Source organism: Poromitra crassiceps, assembly GCF_964638095.1.
Source record: "Poromitra crassiceps genome assembly, chromosome: 17".
Classification (NCBI taxonomy): Eukaryota; Metazoa; Chordata; class Actinopteri; order Beryciformes; family Melamphaidae; genus Poromitra; species Poromitra crassiceps.
Window position 1 is genome coordinate 28161154 of NC_139635.1, and position 19832 is coordinate 28180985.

At 46.5% G+C, this 19832-nt stretch overlaps 1 protein-coding gene across 1 annotated transcript in view; it reads right to left on the reverse strand.

Annotated features, from left to right (window-relative positions):
- The window catches only part of atp1a2a (ATPase Na+/K+ transporting subunit alpha 2a), a gene marked incomplete at its 3' end in the record, with an annotated part of 72935 nt that extends 53260 nt beyond the window's left edge, over window positions 1–19675 (reverse strand). Inside the window, 11 exon segments of the mRNA XM_083653884.1 lie at window positions 70–245; window positions 2197–2306; window positions 3029–3108; window positions 5605–5739; window positions 8949–9058; window positions 11020–11191; window positions 11193–11219; window positions 13395–13634; window positions 13636–13664; window positions 14765–14882; window positions 19558–19675. Coding sequence (XP_083510010.1) covers window positions 70–245; window positions 2197–2306; window positions 3029–3108; window positions 5605–5739; window positions 8949–9058; window positions 11020–11191; window positions 11193–11219; window positions 13395–13634; window positions 13636–13664; window positions 14765–14882; window positions 19558–19662 — 1302 coding nt within the window. The 5' untranslated portion in view covers window positions 19663–19675.
- Window positions 19676–19832: the final 157 nt, after the last annotated feature.

A 19832-nucleotide genomic window follows, 5' to 3' on the forward strand; every position in this document is an offset into this window, starting at 1 on the left:
AATCTGGGAACGACACCCAGGGGTGAATAAGGGAACTACACCCAGGGCTGAATCTGTGGAACCAATTACCTTGATGCCAGCAGAGCGGCATTTCCCCACCGCGTCGGGCACAGCGGCGCGCGGAGGATCGATCATGGAGATGAGCCCCAGGAAGCAGAGCTGGTCGGTGGGGAAGTTCATGTCTTCACAGTCGAAGGTGAATCCTCGCGGGAACTGGGACGACGACATGTTCACGTGGCAGAAGCCTGCAGCAGAAGAGGGATGAGTGAGGTCAAGGTGCCGTAGCTTTCATTTGGTCGTATTGGTAATGCAACTCTATTTTCCTAGCCTGGTTAAAACCGTCCGGATCTGTGAACTCACATTCTGCTTCAGTCCTTTAGCCAATCAGCGTCGGATCCAGTCCGATCCAAATCCACTCGGAAGAACTTTTCCGCCGAGGAACCCGCTGTTGCATACTCCTGTTCTTGTTTAATTGTTATTGAGTCTATTTCTGCAATAACGGCACTTATGGCTGTTTAACTCGACATTCAGCGGGGGAGCCATGGAGGCAGCCATTACTGTTTTTCCAGTGGCGTTCCTGATTGGCCGGTTACGATGTCAACTACGAGGCAGGTCCCTGATTGGCCTGTCCGCCTTGTGGAATCTGAAGTAGCCCGCCCCGGGGCAGAGGCCAGACGGTCTCAGGACGAAACACAAATGTGAGTTCATGTGACCGGATGGTATTTTCCCCTCACTAAACTCAATCCTTCATCTGATAGGGAAACATTCATCCAAACATTGCAGTCTAATTTGCTATGAATGCATTTATAGACATTCAACAACAAGGAGAGGCGCTGCATTTTGTTAAAGGGGAAAGGGTGTTGTTGCGTGTGACCAAAGCCAATGACAAAACACAGGATATGCATTGAGGCAAAAATTTAAGGGATGCGAGCGGGGGGATTAGTCTTCGACATGTCCCCCTGTCTCCCCCCCAAATGTACGCCTTTGGGTGAGGTGATCATTCTTCATTGATTCAAATAGCATCTGAGGAGTATACGTAGCGTAACTCTAATGTCGTGTTTTACAGATTTACCAGGCAGTCGTTTTCATAAGTCCCAAGAAACCCATTAAAACAAGACAATAACATTTCAAAAATGTGCGGTTGTCCTCTTTAAAATAAGGATCCATTTTTCAGTACCTTCCAGTGGGCCATAAGGAGGCCTCAGTGTACTTTTGTTGTTGCTGTTTACAGCAAATATGTTGAAGATATGTGGATATGAAGGATAAGCCTTTGGAAAATACAAGGATGTCTTCAGCAGCAGTGGTAATTTACCTTGGAGTGCATGCAAATTCATTTGGATTTTAAATGTAGATTTAGACGAGGCTGATCTGAAATACAAATTGAGACCGCCTCTTTAATTAATTGATGAACCACAACCATTTAAATATTCATCTGTTGAAATTCCCGTGGAGGAATTATAAAATAAAATGCTTCTGATTAATAACCCATGAATAACCTGCGAATAACCCGTGAAGAAAACTTTTTTGAAACACCCAATCCATTCAGAGTACCAGTGAGTTTCATATAAATCATATAACAATACCTATCTAACAAAAAAGATGATAGCACATAATTACAACCCATGGCACTTTTGGAAAGACACCAGATAAAAAATTTGCTGACATTTTCACAGATTGCTCTATATATTTTCAGAGATAATGAAAGCTGAACTTCAGGTAATGATTGTTTTGTTGATGTGTAATGGGTATGTAGTATTTTAGAAAGATATCTGTCATTTCATGCACAAATCATATTCATTTAGAAAGTTTAGATGTAGGCTAGAGTTTGGCAATACCTGAGTCACCAGTTGATAATCCTTACTTTAAATTCACACCATAGAGAACAAATACCTATCCAAATGTTGGGGATATTTTTCGTCATAATAAATTCCATGATGTCTTTGGAATTTTTATGTGACAATGGCGCTTGGCAGAGCATTTAAGTTTTGGCCCCATCTCGGTCTGTTTTGGTCCCAATTGAGGTTGTGGTGCAGGTCGTTGTTCTTCATATACTTTTTGATAATAACAGCATTCACTCTACACTGCTAGAGGGACATTTGGCAAAACGACCCTGTTTACTGAGGAAATAATAAAAAGGAAACACGGTAACCAGTCTCTGATGTGATGTGTGATGATAGCTGGTGTCAGCAAACGTACCCAGCACTCTCTCTCCCAGTCCTCCCAGCTCCATGTAGGCGTTCTGGAAAGCATCTTTCCAGGTGTCATCCAGAGGAAGCTCCTGGCCATGGATCATAATGGTATTGCACCTGGAAAACAGTAATTTAAGTTAGATATACCGTACCTATTAATACTACTACTACTACAACTACTACTAAGACTTTTAACACTACTAATGAAATGTATGACCATATTTGTACAGTATATTTGTATAGCTACAACAAAACAAAAATAAGAAACAATCAGCTAGTTTATTATTATTATATTAACCATTGGCATATTGATTAAAAAAAGGTGGCTATGACCATTCAGTGATCATCACAAGGGAAACCACCAATAGAAACAAAAATCAACTACTGTATGCTTCCAAGACCCTATCTTAAATATAACAGTCAAAAAGATGTATGTCATGCTAAAATGTTGGCAAAATAATAATGTGACCAATGATCATTTAGATTGGTTTCCCCACATTACATCCCTGGAACAGAAATTGTTCAAGGAAAATATAAGGGCAATAATATCACAGCAAGACAAATAACAGCACCTTAGCCTTAGTAATACTGTCCTTCAAATTCTTATTGAAGTATTGATAATAAAGGAATAGATCATGTAAGCAAGCCTCGGTCCACCTCCTAGCAACTAGGCGGAGTCGAGTGCACCCGTGTATCGGTCGAGATAAACACTTCCTCATATGCGTGTATCACATGACGTGACGAAGATCCACTTTAGGATCGAAACGTTGGTCTGTCTGTCTGTTATTTTTATGTTTATTTATTTGTTTATTTATTTGATCCGTTATTGATGAACCTACCTGTCCAAAATCCTCTCAGGAGCACCCTTCATGACCAGAAGATGGCCAGAGGGGTTGTCCTCCAGCTCATGGATAGACAGCTTAGGAGAAAAAGAAAGAGGATAGGAATATTGTTAAGGACATAATATGAAGGCCTTCGATGCAAAAGATGATATATTGCTTTTGGGAAAAGATGATACTTGTAGTCCACTGCTGATTGTTTTCCAAAACACAGATGACAGTTAGGCTAACAGAAATGTTTGTATTTTGTAGGGAAAGAGCTTGAAGATAGCCTGTGACTTCTATCATATAGTCTATAATGAATTTTACTTTCATACGGCGCCGGCAATCATTTGACAGAAATGGCTGTCATATTTTTCCAAGTGGTTTGAAATGGAAGTCATATTGTTGAAGCTGACGTGACTGAGCACACATAGAAAGTCATATGTGTTCTGCGTGTTGAGGGTCATGGCAGAAACATTCACGCTCTAGTCTTCTGTGCTCTTGGAAGAGATTCGTGTGGTGTGAAGTCGCAGTGTTCAATTCATCTCCCCACCCCCCCCAGCTCCCCTCCCCGAGGTCATTTTGTATCTGAGTCACAGCATATCTAATCTCAGAAAACCAGAGCCAAATTGCTTTTCTCCCAACACAGACATTCCTATTTTAAGTCTGGGAATAGCCTAGGTACACAAGGTGCACGCAAGACATCTTTGTTTTCAAATCCCACGACTGGCTGAGGAAGAGCGCAGTGTGGAAAGTGAATGAGAAACACTATCCCTTTACCTTAATAACCATTGTCGAGGTGCCCTTGAGCAAGGCATTGAAGCAACAGCAGTGTAGCACTGGGCCGCTTCCAGCTGTGAATAGCTGTATGAATGTGAAGCAGGGCGTTGCTGTAAAACACGGTGCATACTAAGACTAAGACTAAATGATGCAACACCGTTCCCCAAACCAATAGTGACTGACGTATCCGCACTCTGGAGTTAGTGTATTTATACCAACTTAACCAAGAATCGGAATCAACGGTTGGAACTTTAGTTCCGCCTGGTGCTGCTGATTAGCTCAATTGTTTCTCGGAGCGAGAACAAGCCACTGATTAGAGCAACAGCAGACTGTCTGAATGGCTCGACACATTCTGAAGAGTGGACTGGACTCCATTCAAGAGTCTGGGACCAGGCTATCCCCTGAATAAAAAAACATGTCTTATCATACATATACAGTACATAGCCATTTATTGGAATAGTCATGTATAGTCAAGGAATTTTAATATAAATTAGAAGTGCACTCAGAGAGCGCAGACCTCCGCCAAAGCCAACACTCCAGTCTGCTATGATATGCACATTTTGTGAGTCGGATCAGAACCCTATAACTCTGACCCACCCACATCCCCCCAGTTCGCCTCGAGTCGAGCCCTGACTCCCTACGACCTTCTTATCCCTATCTACGGTCCCTGTTCCCTAGCCCCGCCCCCTTTCCCTGACCACGCCCCTTCCCACCACCCAGATACACCTAGCCACTTCCACTATCCACCCCTGCAATTCCGACTCTCTATGACCGTAATATCCTTGACTACGGCCCTTTTTCCCTAGCCACACCCACTCTGTTGACCCGAGCCAGGTCAGATCTGCTCCTAAATGTAATGGGTTCTTCCTTGGGCCATGCTACACCCTTCCATCAAGTTTCATGGAAATTGGCCCAGTCGTTTTTTTTCCCGTAATCCTGCTAACAAACAAACAAACGAACAAACAAACAAACAAACAAATAAACAAAGAGCCAAACAGCACTGAAAACATTACCTCCTTGGTGGCGGTGAAAATTAATAGTGACCCTGGATCCAGTTCACGACATGTTTGGACATCACATGTGTCAGCAGTGATGACAGCACAGTGTTAATGTGTGCATACTCCCAGTACCTGGTACTTGTTGGTGGAGTTGAAATGGATCAGTACCTGGTACTTGTTGGTGGAGTTGAAATGGATCAGTACCTGGTACTTGTTGGTGGAGTTGAAATGGATCAGTACCTGGTACTTGTTGGTGGAGTTGAAATGGATCAGTACCTGGTACTTGTTGGTGGAGTTGAAGGGGATCAGTACCTGGTACTTGTTGGTGGAGTTGAAATGGATCAGTACCTGGTACTTGTTGGTGGAGTTGAAATGGATCAGTACCTGGTACTTGTTGGTGGAGTTGAAATGGATCAGTACCTGGTACTTGTTGGTGGAGTTGAAATGGATCAGTACCTGGTACTTGTTGGTGGAGTTGAAATGGATCAGTACCTGGTACTTGTTGGTGGAGTTGAAATGGATCAGTACCTGGTACTTGTTGGTGGAGTTGAAATGGATCAGTACCTGGTACTTGTTGGTGGAGTTGAAGGGGATCAGTACCTGGTACTTGTTGGTGGAGTTGAAATGGATCAGTACCTGGTACTTGTTGGTGGAGTTGAAATGGATCAGTACCTGGTACTTGTTGGTGGAGTTGAAATGGATCAGTACCTGGTACTTGTTGGTGGAGTTGAAATGGATCAGTACCTGGTACTTGTTGGTGGAGTTGAAATGGATCAGTACCTGGTACTTGTTGGTGGAGTTGAAATGGATCAGTACCTGGTACTTGTTGGTGGAGTTGAAGGGGATCTCTGCCACTTTGGGGTTTCTGGCTCTCATGTAGCGAACACTCCCACAGCACAGCTCGATGCATTTCAACAGAGCCGACTCCGACGCGTCCCCCGCTGTATCCCTCTGGGGAGGCACACACAGCCAGGCGTTAGCACACACACACACACACACACACGCACACACACACACACACACACACACACACACACACACATTATGCATATTGTTGTCTGTCTCGCCGCCTGTGTTGATTCTGTCTCGCTGCCTGTGTTTATACCACCACAATGCAAAAGAAGACTTTTATTTTGTTATTTGCTTGATTAAAGTGGGAGTGGGAACACTTTAGCATCATTACAGGCACATTGATGCAGATAGTGAAGTGCCATCTGCATCTCCACCGCTCGTATTCTGTCTCAAACATTTTCTTCCAGTAGCATAAGGCTGCGTTTACACATAGTGTTTCCCCCCCCAACCGCCAGCGGCCTTTTCTCATTGAAATCAATGGGAAGGAGCCACAAGGTGCACGAAAGGTGGTTGCTCCTGAAAAGTTCTGCAGTCAGCGTTTTTTCTTTTTCTTTTGTCAGAGCGGAGCGCTTTCAAAAGTTGAGAAATTATCTTTTCGGAAAAGCACGTGTGACATGAATCGCTTTTTCCAAGATGGCCAATCGCAATGACAGAGACATTCGCCGTTTCCCATAGCAACAACAACTATGGAGAGAGTGAACGGTGGAGAATTTGGACGTTGTAATCAATGAATTTCCGTTACCACGACAGCGATCATAAAGGCAGTCTCGATGATACCAGACAAAAAAAAAAAAAAAAAAAATTACTAACTTAACTTTACCACTATTCCTTCAGATGTTGTAGTTGTCATAGACTGTGTTGCATAGTTGATTGCTCTATTGCTGACAAAAATGTGTTATTGTAAGTCGCTTTGGATAAAAGCATCTGCCAAATGACGTAATGTAATGTAATCTAATGTAACATGTATTGGAAATATCTGGTGAGCCTTTGCTTGTTGCACAACACCATATTGTTTGCTCAAATTGAGCTAACCAGCTGGTTAGTGCGCTAGCAGCTGGTAAGCTAACGTCAGGCGACGTTGCCGTGATCCGCTCTTTATTTCTCATCACAAAAAGCGCTGTTTACCACATCAGAAAGCGCTGTGTGTGAATGCAGCCTCAGAGCACAGAAATGAGAGTAGGGAAAACAGCAGGAAATAAATAACTAGCTCCCTGGTTACCACAAGAGTTGCCATAGCAACCAATAATAACTGACAACTAGCGATGCTTAATGGGAACTGGAATTGCAGATAATTGGAACGTGTCTTTGTTTAGCCGGGTTGCTTTGCTGGTAACGACCTGCTGTATCAAAGACTGTAACATGTCAGGTTTGAACATGAACATTTTAACATTTAAAAATCTAAATACGTGTGCACTTACTACTTGCATACAGATAGTAGACACACACACACACACGCACACACACACACACACATGCACACACACACACACACACACACACACACACACACACACACACACACACACACACACACACACACACACAGCTTGAATGGGTTAGGAGGGATTTCTCCTTTTGATAATGAAAATTCCACGACGATCACGACACAAATCATTCGCTCTTGGAGCCAATTCATTAAAATCTGTGCCGCACTGATTGACCCGACACCTCCATATAGCACGGGGGCCGCGCCGAGACACGCGCTTCCTGTTTGTCCCTATTTATTCATTCATGAACAGTCGCAAAACAAGGACACACGCTCCCGTCGCTCCGCCACATTTGTCCTTGTTTGTGCCTTTCCATGAATGAATAAATAGATCAAGGAAATTCCGTGTCTCTGTTTTTTCCGGGTGCGGGCGGGCGGGCGCGCGCGCGGGGGGGGGGTCTTGTTCTCGTAATGGCAGCCTTGACTGGCGTGTTTGAGCGCTGCGCAGTCGAGGGAGCAGACTGTTAGTTAACGCGGGGAGGCAGCCGGCTCACCTCTAGGGGCAGCGAGGAGGCGGCGGCGGGGGTCGCCGCCCACCGGAGGCACCGAGCGAGCTGTAATCCCTGTCACTGAGAGCCAGACGCAGAATTTGTTCAGGCCAATGTAGCATGGCTTGGAGAATAGTGTTTGGCAGAACACTAGAAGATATTGACTTACCCAGCCAGCGGTGTGTGTGTACGTGTGTGTGTGTGTGCGCGCGCGTGTGCGTGCGTGCGTGCTTGTGTATCAGTGTGTGGGAGTTATTTCCAAGGGTGCACTGGATTATCCTCTGCGTGTGTGTGTGTGTGTGTGTGTGTGTGTGTGTGTGTGTGCATGTGTGTATAAGTGTGAGGTTTTCTCGATGCGTGTGATAGACGGTCTGTGTGTTTGCCACTGTGCTTTTATGAGCCGCCCGTGTGTGTGAAGTTGACCTGGGTCAAATAGTATCGACACATAATTGTTGTGGGTTGTTTTATCTCACTCGGGTGCCGGGCGGGTGGAGTTGGTCACATAAAGGATATACAGTCACAAGGCAGGAATTATACTGAGGCTAGAAGGCCAGTGCTGTGGACGCCCTGCAGACTGGCCCTAAAGCCCCTTCTACCCACGTGGCCCGTTCGGCATGCCCTGTTTTAGAACTGGCCGTTGTGCCCTTAAACGAAGGTTGTGGATTTCCGTTGCAGTCTGAGCCATCTTATATATGTGCTGTATCACAATGCAGCACTTATTTTTTCTATTGGGGAACATAGAGCTTTTTGGCGCTGTTAGAAATGTGTGTTTTTGGTGACTTTGAACGGCTGTACTGTTTCCACCAATTCATTGGTGGAAACTAACTAACTGGACGACTGTAGCTCACTGTATACTGCACGGAGAGTGACGGTAAAGGTATTGTGTATCTTAGATATGTATGAAACTCCCAAAAAGTTGGCGCATCCCTTTAAATGGCAATATGTGGGATTTGGATTGAAACTAATGTCTAATACTTTTAGATGCTTACTGTACTACTATGCACATAAGACCCTCAATTACATAGTGTTACGGCGTTAGGCCGTAACTAACAATAGTTAGAAGGTTATTGTGGTTTTTGGGTTTCCATGGGCTTTCCCTTCTACCCACAGTCCTTTTCTACTAAGATATCGGTACTTTCACTCAATTACTCAGGTGCTTCACGCCACTGGCCACAGTGGCCACACGAGGCACCGGCATGCGCAAATCATTCGGTGCCTCTCAGCAAAGGCAATTAGCTGCTGCCCCCGGGTACTCGGCCGATGCCAGAATCCGGCCCGCCAAGGTTGCAGTGTGTGTGTGTGTGTGTGTGTGTGTGGGGTGTGGAGGTTGGTACCGTCAGGATGGGAAGTTCCTCCTGGCCAGCTTTGAATTCAGCTCTGTTGCAGAGGCCGGCCACGCGAGACAGGGCGGCCCAAGTAGCCGAGCTCTTGTCAAAGGCAGACCCTGAGAGCAGAGGAGAGGGAACTGTGTTAGCTTTCTTTAAAGTGGGGCTCATGCAGTATGCATGCCATCGACTCTACCCTCCGCTCAACAGCGTAGCTCTGGATATAGTAGCTAAAGAAAAGAATTGGGGTCAGTTACGTTGAGTGATTCCTTTTTCCTTGACAAAAGTGATATATATCAACTTCCACCCCGCCTTGGAAAGAAAATTGCATTCATTTTTAACCAGGATGTCTTGGAAATAAAAGCGTTTTTTTTTTCGAAAACATTCCCATATCAAAGTTTCATCCCTCACGCCCAGGTCGAAGCGAAAACTGACCTCCACTCTGCTGCCGCTGCCTGCATGTATTTTTCATTTAGGTTTTATTTATTTAGCCGGGCGTCTCCGCCGTGCGCGGGCACTGTCACTGCTATTGTCAAAATGGAAGCAAAGTGAATGTACTGTAGTAGCGCAGGCAACACACACACACACACACACACACACACACACACACACACACACACACACAGGGCAAAAAGTGGAAGAGTTGTTCAGCTTGTAAAACACAAGTCAGGTGCAAAAGGCTCAGAAAACTGTAAAAACTGCACACAAAAAAGGGGGCCTCTTGAAAAATGAATACATTGTGTTTTTATTCTGTTTCAGCTGTGGAGCCTCTGTCAGCACTGCTGGCTCGTCTCCTAGTGTAAACCCAGACTGTTTGTACAAATGTTTGACTCGCTCGTTGGCATGCAACACAACTCTTTTTTCTCTCTCTCTTTGCTTTAAAGCTTTAGTTGGCGCTAAGAGCGTCTTTGAAATGTGGCTCGCCTCGCTGGCTGTTTTGGTCGGATACAGCAATCCAATTGGTTCCACAGCAGCAGTCTGGTCTCGGGAAGAGACACGTCTGTAGCTGAGGGTAGTGCCGCCCACCGCATACCGCTGCCTCAATTCATCCACACAGCGATGTGGGCTGGCTGCCTGCACATTGGACAGATGCATGTCGGCAGGTGGCCACGCTCCCTCCCTCCCCCTTTATCTCTCTCTCCCTCCCTCCCTCCCTCCCTCTCTCTCCCTCCCTCCCCCCTCCCTCTCTATCTCTCTCCCTCCCTCCCTCCCTCCCTCTCTCTCCCTCCCCCCCCTCTCTCTCCCTCCCTCCCTCCCCCCTCCCTCCCTCTCTCTCCCTCCCTCCCCCCTCTCCCCCCCCCCTCTCTTTCTCTCTCCACATGATCTCTCTCCCCCGCCTCTTATCTCTCACAGTCGCTCCATCTTTCTTCGCAACTGAATCGCCAGAATAAAATGTTGGTATTTAACATGTCTGAAAACCAGGATTACGCACAATATCCACGCAAATTTGAGAGATGCAATTTTGCATCTACAATCTCAATGTAAATGTGAACCAAAATGCTGATTAATTAGAAAACCTCACTGCCTTTCCAACGTTAAATGCAAATAAAGCGTGGTTATGTTTGGGCAAGTAAAAGGACTTGGTTAAGGTCAGGGTTAGGGTTGGGGCTAAAACAGAAAGAAAGAAACACGACGTGCGGCGCTTGGGAGTTGAATTGGCGCTCTCTCGCTTGTGAGACGGGGATGCTACAGGTCAGCCAATCCCAGCCCTACTCCCCAGGTGCCTTACTTCAACATGAGAGTCATTAACGTGAATATTAACGTTACACACATCATTGGACTCTATGACATGTATAACGTTAATATTCACGTATCTAGAAAGGTTATGCAATATTTCTCTCCAGAAATGTTCATATTTTAGATTTCAGTGGATTCTAGAAATGTACAATGCTGACATTTTATTCTGGTGAGTGGGCTGTCCCAACTCTCTCTCTCTCTCTCTCTCTCTCTCTCTCTCTCTCTCTCTCTCTCTCTCTCTCTCTCTCTCTCCTCTCTCTCTCTCTCTCTCTCTCTCTCTCTCTCTCTCTCTCTCTCTCTCTCTCTCTCTCTCTCTCTCTCTCTCTCTCTCTCTCTCTCTCACCAGACTGGTCCTCGGTGGTGTCCGCCTCGTGGATCTGGTTGTCGAACCACATGTGGGCCACGGTCATGCGGTTCTGGGTCAGGGTGCCCGTCTTGTCGGAGCAGATGGTGGAGGTGGAGCCCAGAGTCTCCACAGCCTCCAGGTTCTTCACCAGGCAGTTCTTCTTGGCCATAGCGCTTGGCAGTGAGAGTCAGGCACACCTGGGAGGATGGCAGGGAGGCGAGGGGGGGGAGGGAAGGGAGGGGAGGTGCAGGTGGGGGGAGGGGAGGGGGAGGGGCAGGTGGCGAGGCGAGGATGGATGATTGTTAGTGGAGAAGCAGGGGGAGAACATCGGGCGAGCATACGCATCGGTGCGTTGAAGTGTGCCTGGGAATTCATGCGTAGTACAGGTGCTGTATAAGTGTTTGCGTGTGCTCGTGTGTGTTTGTGTGTGTTTGTGTGTGTGTGCGCGCACGTGGTGTGTGTGTGTGTGTGTCTGTGTGTGTATTTGGTTGGTTGGTTGCAAAATGCAGCGCATAGACACACTCCATATGTTATAAGAGACACATCAACACACATTAATGCAGGCTGACCAGATGACTCCTGCTGCAGCAAATCCCGCATGCACGCACGCGCACACACACACGCACGCACACACACACACACACACACACACACACACACACACACACACACACACACACACACACACACACACACACACACACAACACACACACACACACACACACACACACACACACACACACACACACACACACACACACCAGTCCAACCAGTCAGTTGAATGTAATTTGTTTTCTGCGACCAGTGAAATGTCGACTGATGACATTTGAGACGCCGGCTGCCTTCACTCTCAGTTGACACCTTGTTTGTTGTTGCAGAAGAATTAGCTGCAGTTAATCTCCAGCCAATCAGCAGACAGCTCTGCCATGTCCCCGCATAACGCTGCAACATCATTGGTGCTGCAGCTAACGACCAGCAGCCATCAAACTGAAACCTAGTCAAGGCACGCCCCAAGAGCCCACAAACTCCACACACACACACACACACAGACACACACACCACTCAATCTATCCGCATATCAAACCCCACCCACATACCACTCAAACCCCGCCCACCCACCAGTAAAATCCCACACATGCATCAAACCCACCCCATCCTCACACCTCTCAAACCCATCCACACGGTCACCCACTCCCATATATATATATATATATATTATATATATATATATATATATATATATATATAGAGAGAGAGAGAGAGAGAGAGAGAGACAGACAGACAGACAGACAGGCAGACAGACAGACAGGCAGGCAGGCAGGCAGGCAGACAGACAGACAGACAGACTTTGTCCTGTGAGTGAGCACCGTCCTTCGGATGAGACGTTAAACCGAGGTGCTCTCTGTGGTCATTAAGGATCCCATGGGCACTCTTCAGAAGAGTAGGAGTGTAACCCCGCTGCCCTGGCTACATTCCCACACAGGCCTTCCTGTTCCTGCCAATCATCCCTCAATATCTAATTGGCGCATTCGGTCCTCTACTCTCCACCGTGATAGCTGATGTGTGGTGAGCGTTCTGGCGCATCACCCAGGTGGGTGCTACACTTGCTGATGGATGAGTTGAGTCCCCCCCCCCCCCTCCCTGAAATGAAGCATTTTGAGTTAGAAAGGTGCTATATAAATGCAATCAATAATAATAACAACAACAATAATAATTATTAGTAGTAGTAGTAGTATGTACACTATAATGACAGGAGTGTCTGTCTCTCTGTCTCTCTGTCCTTCGAGTATCTCGAGAACCATTGGTCAGATCGACTTCAAACTTTGGGAGTGCACTAAGGGGGACCTGACGGAGTGCAGTGCCCTATTTTCCTGCAATTCGGCATAGCGCCACCTACTGGCAACAAAAATGTGGTTTATCTCAAGAACCGTTGGTCCGATCAACCATCCGCGCTGATGGGAACTCGACACACTGCCGTGCCGAATTCCGTGCAATTTGATATAGCGCCACCTACTGGCAACACAAAAAGCAGTTTATCTCGAGAAGCATCCGTCCGATCGACTTCAAACTTTGCGGGTGTGTTGCTGGGACCCAATAACAGTGGTAAACTTTGTGCAATTCAACCAATAAGATCACAGCTTTCACGTATCTCCAAGGACTGTCCGTCCGATCGTCTTCTGTATGTCTGTCCTTTCGATCGACTTTAAACTTGGGGAGAGTGCTTAGGGGGAGCTGACGGAGTGCAGTGTGGTGTGGTGGGAAGCGCCCACGGGGTGGTGCATGGGGGAACGGGCACTGCACTAGTTATTATAAAAACAAGACTAGACTAGACTTCCCAGTCCAACACACCCACACACCCACAGCACTCACAGTGACGGTAGCCAGCAGGCCCTCGGGCACGTTGGCGACGATGATGCCGATGAGGAAGATGACGGCCTCCAGCCAGCTGTATCCCAGGATGAGCGACAGGATGAAGAAGCTGACGCCCAGGAACACGGCCACGCCCGTGATCAGGTGGATGAAGTGCTCGATCTCCATGTTGATGGGCGTCTGGCCCACCTCCAGCCCCGAGGCCAGGGTGGCGATGCGGCCCATCACCGTGCGGTCCCCCCGTGTTGATCACCACGCCGTGGGCCGTACCTGAGCGGGAGGGAGGGCACAGATGGCTAGAGTACAGATTCAGCTATGTTCAATTGGCACAGGCACAAATTAATAAATTAGGCACAAACTTAAACAGAAACTTAACTTAATATACTTTAACTTAACATAACTTAAACACTTGAACCTGTTAATAAACAGTACAGATATGATTAGTTATCTAAAGCAATGTCCCTTATGGTGTAACAAAGGTCAGTTCTTTGCATCACAGCCAAAAGGCCTTCGGCTGCGGGACCACCAACTGAAGATTGCTGTCACTGTACACACATTCTTTACTCAAGTAGAAGTACTTAAGTGTTACTTAAGTTAAGTTGAACAGGTGAATATAGAAGTACTGATTCAACTTCCTTACTCAAGTAAAAGTAAAAAAAGTGCATGCTCTGAAATGTATCTAAAGTATAAAAGTAAAAAGTATTTCTACCGTCTGTACAAAGCTAATTGAACCTCACGTCATGTTAGTATAATTTGAAGACTTATTAAACTTGAAAGATACCCTCTATAAAAAAAAACTTTGATGAATCATTTGTGTCTGATTTTTCCACAAAAAAGTTCAATGATCTCATTAAAATCTTTAAAATGACATATCTACTCTTGCCTTTTTACATCATTGATGTGATGTGACACACTAGCCTACATTAGAGAGAGAGAGCGAGCGAAAGTGAGAGAGGGGGAAGCGGTCGGGCGAGCTAGGCCGTGCATGAAGAGAGGGAGCAGTGGCAGTGTGAAAGCTGGGAGAGCACGAGATGAGAGAGACGGACAAACGTTACACAGGAAGCATGTGCGTTTCTACAACTCTCTGCAGATCAGCAGAGGGGGTGTAGCCATGAGCGAGACACCACAACTGATTGATCCTGAGCAATTGAAATACCAATGTAAATACTTATGATAATGCATATGGATTCAATAAATGTGGATTAAAGGATAGAGGGATCTGTGGAGATGGATTGGAGTAAAACATCATGCAGTATGGCTTCAACAACAGGTAGGAAGGGCACACAGACAAAACTGTGCTGATCGCCAGATGGCCCGAAAAGACATTTAGAAGAGACGGAGCCGGCCGTGGCCAGATGTGGCCCACTGACCCTCCACACAGTTGGTGGAAAAGAAGCAGATGTTGCGGGTCTCCAGAGGATTGTCGTGGGTGAACTCCGGCGAGCGCGTCTGGGGCTCTGATTCCCCCGTCAGAGAGGAGTTGTCCACCTTAGCAGAGAGAGTGGGAGAGAGAGAGACAGAGAGACATCGAGAGAGAGAGAGTGGGAGAGAGAGAGAGACAGAGAGACACAGAGAGGGAGAGAGAGAGAGAACGCTGTTAGCCAACGGCACTGAGTGAGAGAGACAAGAGAGAGGAGAGACATGACACTGTCAGGGTGAAGAAAGAATCACAAACACTTTTATTTGCCAAGTGCAATAAAAGCCTGGGAACACAGGGTGTCTTTTTTTCCCTTTTTCCTTTTTTATTGCTATTTAAAGTCATACAAGATTAGTCTTATGCAATAAATCACAGATACAGTTGGATAAAGATCATATATCCCCCCCATGTTCTGCTCCAGAGCCCCACCCCATTGTACCGTAGTATACAGAATAGATTTCACAAACAGTCCTTTTAAAGCAGTGACGCTCAAACTTTTTCATATCAAGCATATCAGACCCAAATCTGAGAATATTTTTTATATTTTTTATTGTCAGATACAGTGTTGGGCAGTGAAGTAAAGTAACGTGTTACTGTAAGGGATTACAATTTCCAAAACAGTAATTATATTACAGTTACAAATCTTAAGTCACTTCAAATTACTGCATTACTTTCTCCAGCGCTGGCACAGCACTAAAATGAAGTGTGGAGGAGATACTGTAGGTGTGGCTACATGAGATTACTGCGTTGCCAGAACACGATTCGTTTTTTGTCCTAGGTTAGCATAAATAAAAAAGTATTCAGTTTGACTGATAGTTGACTCCTCCTGTAAGGTTAATTATTGTTCCAATAAAGTGGATTCAGTTCTAACAGGAGCTGACTAAACAGGTGGTATGTCACTTTTTCTAACTTGTAAATTAAGTAATGGTAAAGTTTAGCAATCCATCAATTTGATGGGGACCCTCTGGAACCCCCACAAGGACGAAGGTGCTCCTTGTGGTGATCCCACATTGAGAAGCACTCGTGCGTACCATGTCATGTCATCCTGAGTTTGAATCCAGCCTAGGAGCTTTGTCACACATGTCATCCCCCCCCTCTCTCTATCTCCCTCAGTAGAGACAGGCTGGGCAGCAGAGCAGACACCCCATGGAGGGCCAGCCGGGGGGTGGGTTCGGAGGTGAAGACTGCATGGACTACTTTGTAGAAAGGGTCCTTACCAAAAATACTCTTGAGCATTTACAGTAGAGTACTACATGGGATACTGCCAGTCAATGGCTGTCTCTCTAGGGCAGTGGTTGTCTCTCTAGGGCAGTGTGGTTGTCAAAGTGGGGTCTGGGGGTGGGTGGGGGGGTGGGGGGGTTGATACAGCAAACAGGGGAATACAATGTACTTCATTTTGAATAGAATTCCATCCATAAGTAACACAATGACAGAATGTATATGACTAATTGTGGCCATGGGTTTCATACACTTTCTGCAACTAAACATCCAAAATCCTATGAGATGGGGGACCCTGGCACATCTTATCAAAATGGGGGTCCGTGGTCTAATTTGTGTGCGTTTAGGGGTCCTTGACATGAAAGAGCAGTGGTCCCCAAATTAGACCACGGACCCCCATTTGATCACATTTTGTCCCACCCAGGGTCCCCCATCTGATACGATTTTTGCTTTTAGTTTTTTTATTACAGAAAGTGGATGAAACCCATGACCAAAATAGCCATACATTGTGTCATGGTGTTACTGATGGATGGAAGTATAGTGAAAATACTCTAAAGTATAGCCCTGGAGCCCCCTCAAGGACCCCGGACCACACTTTGAGAAGCGCTGCTCTAGAGAACTCTAATGTGGGCAGTGGCTGCCCTCTCTGTGCTGTGAGGCTGAGAAGCAATATTTCACTGCCTCGTAGACTGTGACAGGCCCAGACCTCTGCTCAAAGTGCTGCGCTCTTTGGCCAAGGCACTCGCGGCGGTTTTCACAATTTCTGTCTGTATTTTTGGTTTTCGGTGCAGTATGAGTAAACACAGGATGGGCTGTCATTAATTTCTTGCTGGAGCAGGCAAAAAATGGCTGTGCAGGAAGAGGAAGGTAGATGCTGGGCTAACAGTAGAAGCTTTAGACTTGTAGAAGGATTTAGTTAGGGGCAAGAGTATTATATAATGAATATTATAAAATAATGGCTGATTTAGGAGCGCTTCATACTACAGTAAGTGGTATGTTGATGAAGCTGTGTGCAGGCTGGAGTTGAGATGAGGATAACATTGTACCCGTGTTCTTGGTCTGTAAATGTCTTGTTTGTTTTTTGTTTCGCTGATTGTTTTTGGTTTGTGAAGGTCTTGCTTGTTTCGTTTTGTCGACTGAGGGGCTGAATGTTTATTGTAGAATAATAGAGGTCTTGTTAAAACTGTGTGTGTGTGTGTGTGTGTGTGCGTGCGTGTGTGTGTGTGTGTGTGTGTGTGTGTGTGTGCGTGTGCGTGCGTGTGTGTGTGTGAGTGAGTGAGAGAGAGAGAGATTCTGATTAACTTCACAACTGAGATTGTATTTGTTTCAAAGGAAAAAGTGTCCTTGAGTATGATTTTAAGATTGTCTCTCTCTCTCTCTTTCTCTCTCTCTCTCCACTATGCACTAATAAAGGCAAAAAATAGCCAACAAAAAAGTGTGGGAACAGATCTGTTATGTTACCGAGTCTCACAAAAGTTTGTGTTGGCAGTCACAAAACTGTAATCTATTAATTATAATTGAGTACATGTGCAAGTTTTGTTTTGTTCTCCCTGACAGTCAGCACGATCACGTATTTCATGTTTTTCGTGTTATTCAGAATGACCACGTAATTCAACTGGAAGTGAATTAAGTCCACGCCAAGACTTCCGCTTCCGTGCGCCGCGGTCATTGTTTACAGTCCGATTGACACGAGAATGGAGTTGGAGTTGATTGTTTTTTAGGTGCAAACGGCATTTCGGTTCATCTCTAGATAATCACATATGAGACAAAACAATGATGGAAAGAGTCTTATTAGTCACCAGACTGGGCAGAAGGTGGGACGGGTGGACCCGCGGTAGCATCCTCGCTTTGCAACTTCCTCGTCATGAGGGAGCTGCTTCCAGCCTCACTTAGGGCTTTCACACCAGCAGGGCTCCGTGCCGGTTCTGGTTCCCGAACCCTCATTTGAACCGGCCGGCGCGTTCAGACCGAAAAAATAATTGGTTCGGAACCTGAAAAGTTGGTTCTCAGCGGAACCAAAAAATAGTTGGTTTTTCCTTGGGAACCGTGACATCATCAGTGGGCGTGTCTCATTCTAGGCTGTGAAAACGAGCAGGAAGGAGAAGAAGGCAGTGACAACATGGAGAAAAATAATTTGCAGTGGTCTCCTGAGGAAACCAAATGTTTAGTGGCGATTTGGGCATCTACAAAAAGCTAGAAAGCAGTACAAGAAAGAGCAAGTCGTATGCCGAACTTGCGGAAGAGATGGCCAAGGCTGGGTTCACTCGAACACCAGACCAAATAATTAATAACCTTAAAAAACTGAAGAAGGACTAACGAATAATGTCCTCCCACTTTGGTTCTGCTTAAACTGGTGTGAACACGGGCTGGTTCGTCAGAAAGCACCAAGGTTCTGAGACTCCAGAACGGAGCCGGAGCCAGAACCAGAACCGTGTCTGTCTGAAAGCGGTAACTGTGTCCCGGTGTTTGTCCCGTTTTTAACCCCTATACCCGAAAACCACAACCCTAAGCCCAACAGTTGTTTCACTTTGCCTAAACATAACAAGGAAACACGGTGCAATTTTGACCCAGAAAACTGGATCACCGGAGCGGGCCTGAGGAGCGGGTTACTTCCAGGAAGAGTAAGAGAGTAACTACAGTAGGAAGAGCTGGTGCTCGGTGCGCCGAGCCTCTTCCCCCGAGCAAAGTGAGTGGAAAGACCCGGTGTCACTTTGTGCATGATTCCTGCTGACTATCACAAAAAAAGAAAAGAAAAAAGAAAACGTGTCCATGTACACGCCTGGGGGTGCTGAGGGCGTGTCCCCCCCGCCCCATGTCTTTAGTGCTACTGCCAATGTGGGCTATCTCATCAAAAGAGCCTTTCTGTGTGGAGTTTAATGTTCTCGCCGTGCTCCACTGGGGTTCCTCCATACAACATCGGACTGGACCCCCACTAAAAACATGCAGAAGATCGTCATCTGACCAGTCTGATGGCTACGTTTGAAGATGGTCCCCGGGCGCAGTACACAAGAAAGCTGCCCACTGCTCCTGGCTGCCCCCCGGAGGAAGGACAGGCCTGGATGGGATGCAGAGAGACTATTTCACCGGCCAACCGTCAGCATGTGTGTGTGTGTGGCCGCATGCGTGTGTTGTGGGTTGTCGTGTGACAAATAAAGACGGGTTTCTCCCTCCAGTTCTTCTTCTTCTTCTCAATAGATTACAGTTTCATGACTGCCAAAGTGCCGTGAGGCCATGTTGGATGACAATTAGCCTACCGCTGCAGTGGGAAAAGAATCTCATGCTTAGCTCATGAGCGAAAGTATAAAAAGTGATGTCATGGTTTTTCATTGTACTTTATTTGGATCTAGTCGCCTGAAGGCTGAAGGAACGAGAGAAGGAGAAAGAAGAGAAAGTAACACAGCAAGAGCAAAGTCAGCTGAGCCAATACACGTGAGACCCCCCAGACCCCCGGGGCTGAACACAGCACCCCTCCTACACGTGAGACCGCCCAGACCCCCGGGGCTGAACGCAGCACCCCTCCTACCCTACCTTGCATCCGCTGGAGGAGACCACTCGGAGGTCAGCTGGGATGCGGTCTCCCCCTTTGATCTCCACCAGATCCCCCTGGACCACAAGCTCAGCATTGATCTGCATCTTCTCCCCCTCCCGGATCACCAACGCTTGCTGGCACACAGGAAGAGAAAGACAGAGAGGGAGGGAGGGAGAGATTGAGAGAGAGAGGGAGGGATGGATGGAGCGGTTGGGAGAGTGGGAGAGAGAGGGAGAGATGGAGAGGGAGGGAGGGTGAGAGAGAGAGAGAGACA